General features: G+C 37.7%; 1 protein-coding gene across 8 annotated transcripts in view; it reads left to right on the forward strand.

The window, feature by feature from the left end:
• The window catches only part of Axdnd1 (axonemal dynein light chain domain containing 1), a 141881-nt gene that overhangs the window by 63941 nt on the left and 65333 nt on the right, over nucleotides 1–12607 (forward strand). For all 8 annotated transcript variants that reach the window (XM_013521187.1, XM_005374958.2, XM_005374956.2 and 5 more), the window contains 3 exons: nucleotides 794–954; nucleotides 5669–5744; nucleotides 9413–9647. In XM_013521187.1, coding sequence (XP_013376641.1) covers nucleotides 794–954; nucleotides 5669–5744; nucleotides 9413–9647 — 472 coding nt within the window. The remainder of the gene's footprint in view (nucleotides 1–793; nucleotides 955–5668; nucleotides 5745–9412; nucleotides 9648–12607) is intronic.

A 12607-nucleotide genomic window follows, 5' to 3' on the forward strand; every position in this document is an offset into this window, starting at 1 on the left:
TTCCGTATATTTTTCTTCTAATGTAATTAAAGAAATTTAAGCTTTATAATACTGCAAAGTTATTTGTAGTTCTAGTTATTCATACTTACACTAAAATAAAAGTAAGGGCCAGGGTGATAGCTCAGCAGCATAGCGCCTGCCTGGCAAGTGGAAGGTCCTGAGTTCAATAGCCAGTACCAAAAATAAATAAATACAATACAATAAAATACAGTACAAAAAAGTAAGTAACTATATTTATTGAAATAGTTGTATTATCGATGTATTCTGTACAAGTTTAGGAGACATTCAGTGAGTACAGTAGGGAAAACAAGAAAGAGCTGGCATTAATGTGTCAAACCATTTACATCAATCATTTTCATTTAACTCATAAAACAATTCCTTAAGAAATATACTGGTGACTTTACTTTATGAGTGATAAAAATTAACTTCAAATAAAGTAAATGCTGCCCAAAGTTTTACAGCCAGTAAATCTGTAGGACTCACGTTTGGTTCTGTCTGGCTTCATGATTCCTGTTCTTGCCACTGTACTCCACTGCCTCTGTGAAAGTCCTACAGGAAAATTAGATTCATGTCAAGAGGAAAAAAGTCCTGTCCCCAATACTGTGCTAATACTTTATGTGCCATTGGAAACCCATCACCAAACAATCATGTCACTGATGTTTTAAAAGAGTAATATCTCCTCCCTTTTTATTTCCTATGTATTTCTCTAGTTTTATATTATTACTAATGGTCTGGTGTATACGTTGATAAATACTTGTTATATGAATAAATAAGTTGATTCTATGCATTTTAGGACACTGCAGACCTTGCACTGTTGGAGAAATTGACACGCAAATGGCAAAACTTACTGAACAAATTTAAACAGGATGTGGAACAAACTGAAGAGGAAATAAAGAAGAAATTGCAAATTGTTAAGGGTGGCCTTATCAAATGGCAGGAGTTCTATGCAAATAAGTGAGTCTCTGAGAATCTTCTTTTTCTGATTATCCTATGTCTAATTCAGTGCAATTCTCATTCTGTCTTTCTCCCTCACTCTCTCCACACCCCTCCCTCAACCTTCTAATTACCTTAACATTGATTTTTGTGGAGGTAACCAGAATTTTGTTAAACACCTTGACCACTCCGATGGTTTCTAGTGCTAATTATGTTTGTAGGACCTCCTGATCACTCTGCGCAACTGTTGCTTCTTTCATTTAAGTCCAACTCTTTTTTATCTTTTAAAAATAAAGTCAACTTATTTCACTACTTTTGGAAAACTTGAGTATCAGGATCCCATCTGCAAATTCTTTTTTTTTTTTTTTTTTTTTTTTTGAGACAGGGTCTCGCTGTGCAGTTCAGGCTGGCTTTGAGCTCACTTTGTAGCCCAGGCTGGTCTCCAGCTTACAACGATCCTTCTGCCTCAGCCTCCTGAGTGCTGGGATTATAGGCGTGCGCCACCGCGCCTGGCCCATCTGCAAATTCTGTAGCACAGTGTTTGTGCAGGAAGGGAGAATGAATGTGTAGCAATTACAGGGAGATGCATTTTGCTTAAATATCCTACTTTGTAATGATTAAGGTAATTTAATAATAGGAGATAATAATAAAGAAGTTACTTGAGGCTGGATAACTAAATCAAAGCCATAAAAGTCAGTGGGAAAGTATGCATTGGTTACAGACTGGACTAGATGATTTCTATTTTTTTTTTTTGCTTCCAACTGTTTTTATTTTAATAATTTGTTAAAATCTGGTATTCATGTCAAAAATCTCTTGTCCAGAATCATATAGCCAATTGCTACTTGATTTTTTAAGTTCATGCACATTACTTTTACAGACTAGTAGTTTTCCTTTTAACATCTTCATAAATGCATATAATGTACTTTGATCATTTCCCCCATTACCTTCCTTCTCCTTTCCCTCCCCTATCCTCCAATCTTCTTGTCTTAATAGTGTCCCTTCTACTTTCATATTCCCTCCCTCCCTTTCCCTGTCTCTCTCTCTGAATATTCCTCATGTAGAGGAAACACTTGCTATGTGTCTTTGTTAGTCCGGTTTATTTCACTTAACATGGTAGTATCCAGTTCTATCCATTTTCCTGCAAATGACATGATTTTGTTTTCCTTTCCTCTACCCTTCCCTTCCCTTCCCTGCTTTCTGAGTCCTTATCTGGCTTTCCTATCAGTGTGATCCTGGCTTTGTAGGATGAATTTAGAAGCATTCTTTCCCTTTCTATGTCATGGAATAATTTGAAAAGCCATAGTGACAGTTCTTCTTTGAGAGTCTAGAAAAATTCAGCAATAAGTTTGTCCAGTCCTGGTTTTATCATTGTTGAGAGACGTTTTACTACTGTTTCAGTCTCCGTGTATTATTGATCTATTTAGAGGATATTATATCTTCTTGGCTCAGTTTTAGTAGGTTATATGTATCTAGACATGTATTTATTTCTTCTATATTCTCTAATTTGTTGGAATAACAGTTTTCAAAATAGTTTTTAAGACTCCTCTGGATTTCAGTGGTATCTCTTGTAATATCAACTTTTTATTAACATCAATCTTTTTTTTTTATTAGTTTGGCTAATAGTTTGTCATCTTGTTTATCTTCTCAATTATTTGATTAATGAATCCTTTGCATTTTTTGTCTCTATTTCATTAATTTCAGCTCTGATCTTTATTATTTTTTTGCTTCTAGTGGTTTTGGGAACGACTTGTTCTTATCTCCTTATGGACCTTGAGAAGCATCATTAGGCTATTTATTATTGTTCTGTTTTTCCAGTGTAGGCATTCATAGTTATATAAGTTTCTCTCTTACAACTGTCTTCACTGTATCCCATAAATTCTAGTATATTGTTTCCACTATTACTTGATCCTAAGAAGTTTCAAATTTCCCCAGATTTCTTCAGTGATCCACGGATTGTTCAACGAATGTTATGCAATCTTCACTGCGTAGTTTCTGTGTCTTCTCTTGTTGGGGATTTCTAGTTTCCTTTCATTGTGATTTGATAGGATACATGAGACTATTTCAATATTTTTATATTTAAAACTTTTTGTGCAGACTAGTATGGTCCATTTTGGAAAAAACCTCTTAAGCTGCTGAAAGAGTGTATTTTCTGCTATTGTTGAGTGGAATACTCTATAGACATTTGTTTAGTTCATTTGGTCAATAGTATAGTTTAATTCATCTTTCTTAATATTTTTGTCTAGATAACCTATCTATTTGTGAAAGTAGGGTATTGATATTCCCCACTATTTTATTTTATATGAATGCTCATGCCATTATTCATTGCTTATCTGAAATTAAAGTGAACCTAGAGTCTTTTTTTTTTTTTTACTAAATCACCAGAGCTTGGAAAGCCCCAGCCCTTCATTCTCTTGGCTTATTTCTCATCAAATATCCTTTGTCTCCTGTCTCAAGTATGTTCCTGTTCTGTTCTGTTTATTTGTATCTTTGAGTCTTTGATCACTTTTGAATATTCTTCATGTGATATTTTGTCTACTTTGATGTCTATGGCAGTTAGTGTGGAGGCATTACATTTTGGAAGTGTCAGATTGTGTTCTTTTCTTGTATTTCTGTGTTGAGATTTGCACATCTCTTGGGTTGGCTATATCCTCCATTTTTATATGAGGGCCTTTTTAAGAAACAGCCTTCTCTGACAGTGTCCTTGGAGACTGAATTTGTTGTAGTGTTCACTGTATTTCCAAGTGGATTTCATAGTAAGGTTTCCTTGTCACTTCTTTGCTGGTACTTAAAATATTTGGACATGTATGCGCTGGTCATATTTTCACTGTAGGTTTCACAAAGTGAGGTCCTTCTGTTGGCTCAGGAAATTGTGTTGTAGACCATAAAATATACGTGTTACATTCCTATGATCACTCCTCAAGTCTTGTCAACAATATACCTTCTTCAAGGGCACAGAAGTGACCTATACTGAGGCCCCTTGTGGGTGTGCTGTCCGTGGTCTTTGTGTTGTTTCTCTCTGCACTTATTCTGTTGGTGGATTCCAGGAGCAGGTGTTCAGACTTCCTTCACCCCCAGGCTGTGGCCACTTGGGGCCCAGTCATCAGCTGGGGATTTTTATGTACCCTATTCTTTGAATTAAAATGCTGATCAAAGTTTGAGTGGAGGTGGGTTGTGTTTGGGGCAAGGTTTTATCTGTGCTGGGTTTGTACCTCAGCATCAGGGTAAAAACCCAGTACAGTACTATGACATCCACAACCTTAACAACAACCACTATAGGAATGGTAGGGGCTGGCAAAAGTAGAAACTCAGCAGTTTTAAAAGATAGTAAAAATCCAGGTAATTAAGAGAGAAAACAATATGAGGAGGGAAAAAAAGGAAAAATTAGAATGTTTGAAAAACTGAAAAGAAAGAAAGCAGAACAAAGCAGAAAGCAGAAAGGTAGAAAGTGAAGACAGGAAAAAAATGGCAGACATAGTGGTACAAGTCTGCAGTCCCTGTCACACAGAGGGCCAAGGCCGGAATGAGCAACCCACAGAGACCCCACTGTAAAACAGAAAAGTAAAAGGAGAGGGGAGGTAGTTCAGTGGCTGAGCACTCCTGGGTTCTATTCCTAGTACCACATACACATGTATGGCTGCTCCCTGCTCCTACTCACAAATCAAAGGCAAATAGGAAGAGAAAATATATATAAGTAAATCAGTAAAAATTTGGAAAAAATGGAGTAGAAAAATAGAAAGTAAAGAGTAAAATAATCTGAGTATTAGAAGGAAAAAGTAGCAAAAAGGGAAGAAATCACAAAAATAGTATTAAAGAGAAAACTACTATATAAAAAGAAAAGAGAATATATATATTTGTTGATATATATCTCTATCTCTGTCCATCCATCTATCTATCTATCTATCTATCTATCTATCTATCTATCAATCATCTATTTACAAGAAAAGAGAATATATGTGTTTTCTTGGGTTATGCTGCCGTTAGGGGCAGCAAGGCTGTGGATCAGTTGCATCTTCCTCCCTTTGTGCCCAGCTGCCAGCTGCAGGGCCTTGGGGCCCGTGTTGGGTGGAGTGACTTGCAGCTTCCCTGCTCACCAGGTGCAAGGTTGGTTACATGGAACAGGACACTTCCTTGACGGAGTTTTCACTAGAAAGATGAGTTCTGTGGACTCTGATGGGCGGAGTGCTGCTGCCAAGCTCCACTTGAGCTTCCAGTATCCTCTAAAATCTAAGTTGTGGGGGACAGAACACCAGCTGCCTTGGATGAGAGGCTGTGGAAGGTCCTGTGCAATTCACTACAGTGGCTCAGTCTCTGCATGGCTCAGGCCCGGGGAGCACGCACACACGTCTCTTAGGCTTCACACTGTCTTCCACTAGCCACCAGAGTAGCCAGTCACAAAGGGCTGGGGAGCTCTGCTCTTTCTCATGGTACCCACTGGAATCTCACTGAGAGAGGAAACCACCTTCTGGGGTGAAACTAGGCAACTATGGGCTAACTGTACAGCTAAGCTCCCTCAGGAAACTGGTGGCTGTGACCCTACTTATATATGGGTACAGCTATGATGCAATGTCAGTGGCGCATTTTAAGTTTATATTTATACTTGCAAATTAGAAGGGCTGAACTTGGAAGGCATGCTTGAAAATTGTCGAGGAGAAACAATATTGTTATTTAGCAAAAGGACTTATGATTTTGCTTATATTCTGTTATGAGACATTTCTCTTGCTCATTTTTCTTTCAGGGAAAAAGACGTTCCACCCCCTGAAAAGGAGGGTATATTTGATTTGGTTGTTTCAGACCTCAAGCAGTGGCAAAGGGTAAGACTTTCTTTTCTGTTTTCTTCCTTCCTTCCTTTCTTTCCTTTTTTTTTTTTTTTTTTTTTTTTTTTGTGGTGCTAGGCATTGAACCCAGGGCCTTGTGCATGCAAAGTAAGAGCTCTACCACTAAGCAACATCCCCAGCCCAAGACTTTCTAATAAACAGCTTGGTAAATGAAGTATTGATTGTAAACTTGAAACTCCTAATCTACAACTGAGGCACATCTCATCCTTTTAAAATGCTGTTTCATAAAAGACAAAACAGCAAGACTACATGGGCTTTAAAAATAGGAGCATTTTCAGTTCTGTTTCAGATTTTTAGACAAAGTTAGGGTACCAGAAGAAAAAAAAAAATGGGAAGAGATATGGAAGTAGTACCTGATTCTCTCATCCATTTGTCAGATATAAGTAACATTTCTGCCTATGCTGTGTCTAACTTTTGTTTTAAGACAAATTAAACTTTTAAAATTAGTGACATCCCTATTGCTTGCCCTTTAAGGCCTGCTTAGGAACCCTCCCACCCCCAGCAAAAAGCTGCTGAGTGCCATGAGCCCTGTGCACCACTGAGTCTGTTGGCTGAACAGTGATGCTCTGTGGAGTGTGTCAGAATTTATTGTGGGTGGAGACCTGGAGAAGAACGTGAACCCAGGAGGGGTTGCACAGTGCACTCACCCAGAGTGGGACAGGAAGAGCAGACGTAAGCAGCCGCATGGATGATCACAGAGGGAAGGGATGGAGATTAAGAAACCCTTTTCAAAAATCAGTGAAAGACTGGGTACCTGACCGGTCACACTCTGCACCTGACCAGTCACACTGTTCACTCCACTCTGACACAGCTGAAGGTATCCAATCATAAGACAGAGGCAAAAAAAAAAAAAAAAAGGTAACCACACCCACAGTAGTACAGCTGAAACCAGCAGAGCACTACAGAGGAAAGGAAAAAGGCTCAGCAGGCCCTTTGGATCCACACTGTCCCCGTTACAAATCAAACTTTCTCATGTGTGAATGTAGGGAAAGAGCCCACCGGTTGAACTCTGACTGCAGTATCAATGCTGTAGTACTGAGAATGTTCTTTTCTTGTGTATTTGTGTGTGTTTCTTATTTTTCCCCTTCATCTGAGATATGTATATGTTTTTATGTGTGAGAAGGAGAGTAAGATTAGTGCTTTATTTTAAATAACATCTTCCATGGATATGTCAGGTTAACCTTCCCCAAAAGTGATGTATAGCAGGTTTAAACACCAGCTTTGTACCAGCCTATTAATTGGTTTCAACTTTCTCACAACTTCCCTCAAACTCTGGTTATACTTCCCTCCCTCCTCATCCTTTTCCCACTCCCACAAATACCTTCTCAAATGCCCCTCCACCGGCCCTCAATCCAGATGTAAAAATAATAACAACAAATTCCTATCTCTTCTTTCTTTCATTTGTTGTTATCTCTTTTTCTCCTTTCCTGCTTTGTGAGTTATTGTCTTCCCTTTTCCTTCCTTTATCTTCTACATCCCAGACTACCTGTCAGGAGTAATATATCAGTGTTTCTGAGTTATTGAAAAGAGTGAAATTATTAAATCATTTTAAATGACGTGATTGATCTAGGATATGCTGGCTCCATAGACCCTGATATACCAGTACTAATTCTCTTCCTTGCAGTGTAACAACCCAGACTAATCCTATTGCATTCAACAGGTTGAAGAGATGTATAAATACCAAAATAGAACTTAAGCCAAGATCACATCACAGGGAAATATACACTAACTAAAGAGATCTCCACAGCAGCAAGAGTTTTTCTGCCCTAAGTGACCCTCAATCCTCAGCACAAAAAACAGTAGAAACACGAGAAAAAAAGGCAACAAGATGCTTCTAAAACTTCTTAATGCCCCAAAAGCTGATCTCATGGTTAAAATGTTTGAAGCAAACAAAGGAAACAAATAAATAAATCAATCCACAAGCTGTTCAGCAACTGCCCCCCCCAAAACAGATGGAAGGAAGAGAAATGCTTTTTAAAAAGTTTTTTAAACATTAAGTTAAAAAAAAAAAAACAACCTCTTATTTTTGAATGATTGTTTTCTTTCCAGAATCTGAAGTCTTGGAATCCCGCAAGTCATGCTTTTCTTAGCCTAGCTTTAGGGGCTCTGGGTGTGTGAGGTGAACTCCCTGCACCAAAGGCTTCTTTGTCCATTTACCCCAGACTGTAATAAGTGTCCCAGCTGAAGCACAAACAACCAACCCTCTGGTGTCTTCTCAGTGTAGGCCATGGGGTAGGGGTTCAAGCAGACTGTTGGACTTCATGTCAACACTCACTGGACCTGTTTTCTCACTCTGAAGGGCAGGGCCCATTCTTTTCCAACCTGAGCTTACACTTCTCAGGGAGTCTAATTTTAACCCACGTTCTCTCTATGGCTGTTTCCTGTGGTTATTTCCCATCTTGTCACTTTGGGAGGGTGACCCTGGAATCCCTGAAGCTGCTGGCAAGGCCTGTTCATTGGCCGTGGGTCTGCTAGCTTTCCACTGTACCCTTGTCTCCTTGAGCATCGGCCTCCTCCAAGAACAGGCCTGTCAGTTAGTCCATGCCTCTGCTATTCCATGCCAAGGGGAAGCAACGCATGGAGCTGGCTTGGAGTCGGCAATAGTAGTGTAGCTGGGCTGCAGCTTGCTGCACTGTTTCTTCTGTCCCCAGGCATTGGTCTTGTTCGTGATCAGCCCTCATGTAACGGGAAAAAGAATGAAGATCAACCCAAGTTGTCCAGTGGCCACAATCCAGACTCCACCTTTTTCTTTTGGAATTATTTGACCAGAATAGTCTCAGAACTGTATCTGTATGTAGCATATAAAATATATATGATAGCAAACATCATGCCAAAACTATCAGAGAAGTCACTGTCAGGAATGATGACTTTTAGAAACTCTTTATCTGATAGTTTCGACCTGTACAGAAAAAGCTGAAAAAATTCATGCTTCTTTAATTATTAGGACTAGTAATAGCTCTCACTTATGGAATACTCTGTTAGGTTAAAATGTTTTCACATATTATTTTACCTTTTTGGGCAGCTACATGATGTAGGTCTCATAATCCTTATCTATAAGTGATAAGTGGCAGAGTGGGAATTTGAGACTGGCTCTCTCTCATTTCACAATTCTTACTCGTAATTGATCTGTTACAATGCCTACCTATATTAATTACTCTTATTGAAGAAACAGTAGAAAACTTTATATGTAAATTCCACTTTATTTTCTCACTAATATTTAATGGTATTTCTTGGTTTGGGACTTGGGGTTAGATAGATAAATAAAATATGAGTCAAATAAGAACTATGCTTTCTAGGTACCTTTCTGATTTAGCAGGGATCATGTAAACAGCTATATGACAACCTTACTATGATAAGCATAATAAAATATGCTTGGCTCTCTAGGACTTAATTCCCTGTCAGTAAATTTTTACCCTCATAAGATTTAATGTAATAATTTTCCTGCTGATAGGCTATGGATTTCTCATAGGATAACAACATTCATTTAAGTTTAAATAAACACATACTACTTCTTTGGAGAAGAAATAGTTTGAAGAATCATAACAAGGCTATGCAGCTCTAAAATAATTGGGAGACACTGAGGAAGAAGGATCCATGTTGACTTTGATGAATTATGTGCTGCTCTATCTCCCTTTACTCTCTAGGAACTAAGTAATGAGAAAGAAAATTTTACTGGAGACCTCCTAATATCAAAATATGATACTCTCAAGATTATTAGACATTTACAGGAAAGCTGGGTAGATATTGGAACGGGAATACTTGGTCGCCATAAAAGTGTTGAGGGGGAGATGCCAGCAGAACAACAGTACTTGATGGAAATGATGAAAAACATGGGAAGACTCTACAGAGACTATGAAATAAGAATAAATGGGGACAATGGTAAGAAAAAGCAATGATAAGTAGATTTTGTGGCATTATAAAACATTTTAAGTTCTTAAAAATAAATATAAAGTAAAAGTAATATTTATATGGTTTTTAAAAATCAAGCAAAATAAAACATTGAACATATTCTGTTTTGATATAATTTAATACAATCCATTTATTTAGGATGCATAATTCAATACATATTCACAGTCATGTGTATCCATCATCATAGTCAACTTTAGAATATTGCCACAATTTTAGAATATGCCTCAAAAGAAACCCTGTACATTTTATTTTTCTTACTATCTATATATAGTTAGTCTTTTTGAGACAAGGTCTCACTATGCAGTTGAGGTTTGTCTTGAACTCATTTTGTAGCACAGGCTGGCCTCGAACTCACAGTGATCCTCCTGCCTCAGCCTCCTGAGTGCTGGGATTACAGGTGTGCACCACCACGCCCTGTTTGAGTCATTTTTGGTTGGTTAAATTAGGTAAAGGCTTATCAATTCTTTTTATCTTTTCAAAGAACCAGATTTTGGTTTTATTGATTTGCTATATTGTGTCTCTTTTCATTACTTTACTAAATTTCATTGTGGTTAGTATTAGTTACTTCTTCTTGGTTATTTTAGTTTGATTTTCCTTTTGTAGTGTCGTAAAATGAAAGGTTAAGTTATTGATTTGAGATTGCTCTTCTTAATGTAGGCATTTAGAGCTACACATTCTCCTTTCAGCACTGCTTTTGTTGTATCCTGAAAGTGTTGATATGTTGTATATTCATTTTAATTCAGCTCAAAGGTTTTATGAGTTCCTTTTTTAAGGAATGTATCATTTAATTTCTACCTATTTTGTTTTCCAAATATATCTGTTATTGATTTCCAATTTTATTCTACTATGGCCTGAGGATAATTGACATTAGTTTTACCCTCCTAAATATATTGAGTATTTTAAAAATTGCTTAGCATCTTGTCTTCCTGGAGTCTGTTCCTTGTATATTTGATACAAATGCATTTTTGTTGGGTAGAGTGTTTTGCAAGTACTTGTTAGGTCTGGTTGTTTTAGAATATTTTTCAGTCTTGTATTTCCTCACTGATCTTCTTTTGAGGGGCTTATAAAGTAAGGTATTAGAATCACCACTTACTATTTTTGAGTTTTTACTTTACCTTTCGTTTCTCCTAGTTTTTGATTTATGTACTATGGTGCCCTATTTGCTTTATATATTATGGTGCTTATATGTTTGTAATTGTTACATCTTTTTGATTAATTGGTACTTTTATTAGGCTAAAATATATCTTTATTTCTAGTAACATTTTTAGTTTCAAAATATATTTTGTCTGATATTATTATAGCTACCATGGCTTGCTTTCCTGTGGTTGCTATATGATGATATGCTTTTTGTTCTTCTTTTTCCTTAAATTTATTTATGTCTCTGAATATAGACAACATAGAGTTGGATTGGTGGTTTTCTTAATTCAGTCTGATGGTCTCTGTCATTTGATTACATTATTTAATCCACTTCTATTCAGGATTAAGATTTGGAGCCTGATAGGAGGTCACTTAGGGTGCTGCCCTTGGAAAGAATTAGTGTAGTTCTTGTGGGACTCTGGTTAATTCTAGAAATAGTTATTCTAAAGCAACGAGCATGATTCCTCCCTGATCTCTGGCTTCTTGTCTTACCAAGCGTTCTTGTCACTGTGATGCCATCCACAAAGAGGCTTTCAAAAGAGCTGAGCAGAAGTTTTTGACATGTTTTTGAGCTACCAAAACTGTGGTCCAAATAAGCCTCTTTATAAGTTAATGAGCCTCTGGTATTTTGTTATAGCAGTGGAAAATGGAATAATACAGAAAATTGGTACCAAGAAATAAGAGTTGTTGTTATACCTATGGAAGTGGCTTTGTGACTGTTATGGTTTACATCTAGATGTCCCCCAAGAGCTTCATGTTCCCATAGGTGGGACTTTTGGAAGGTGATTGAGTTATGGAGGAACTATAGCTAAATGTGATGTTAGAAGGTTGGGTGTGGTCAGGAGAGGCAGGCCACTGAGAGTGTGACCTGGAAGGGAGCTCCTTCCTTTTTCTCTTTGCTTTCTAGCTGCCATGATGTGAACTACTTTCTTCTACTTAGGTCCTTCTACCATGCTGCCAACCATGCAAAGACTGAAACTTCAAAGCGAGCCAAAATAAACCTCTCCTCCTTTAAACTGTGGGTGTCAGGTACTTCTGTCCTACTGCCTGCCTATGTGATTGCCTAAACATGTGGCTTAGAAGCCTTTGGAAGTGGTTTACAGGAAGTAATTTGGAAAGGCTTGGAAAAGCTGTAGCCTGAGCAGATGCCTTCACTCCTGTGTGCAACTAAACATTTTGTTTTGTTTTGTTTGGTTTGGTTTTTCTCAGGTACCGGGAATCGAACTCATGACCTTGCGCTTGTCAGGCAGGCACTGTGCCACTGAGCTAAATCCCCAGCCCCACAACCAAATGTTTAACGAAGAAAAATTAATGGCAGCCATTTTTTATAAAATTAATTTTGTTGATATATTTTCAATATACCTAATGATAACATTCATCATAGGGAATTTGTATTTGTACATGATATATATATTTTTTGAGACAGGGTTTCATTATGCAGTTTAGGCTAGCTTTGAACTCACTGTGTAACCCAGGCTGGCCTCAAACTCCCCATGATCCTCATGCCTCAGCCTCTCAAGTGCTGGCATTACAGGCATGCACTACCATGCCCAGCTATGTACATGATATATCTTAATTCTTTTTTTTTCCCCATTCCCCTCCCCTCCCTTCAACTCCTCCTCCCTTCCTTATTTACAAAAGCTATTTCAATTTTTCCTTCTAGTCTCTGTTTTTCCTTTTCTCTTTCTTCCTGTCCCCCTCCCCACATCCCTAATTTCCCTTCCCATTTGAACATTTTCTTCCTATTTCACAATATCTATTATACATTTTGGCCCTTATTTACCCTTTCAGTT

Source organism: Chinchilla lanigera, unplaced genomic scaffold, assembly GCF_000276665.1.
Source record: "Chinchilla lanigera isolate Chin_1 unplaced genomic scaffold, ChiLan1.0 scaffold00005, whole genome shotgun sequence".
NCBI lineage: Eukaryota > Metazoa > Chordata > Mammalia > Rodentia > Chinchillidae > Chinchilla > Chinchilla lanigera.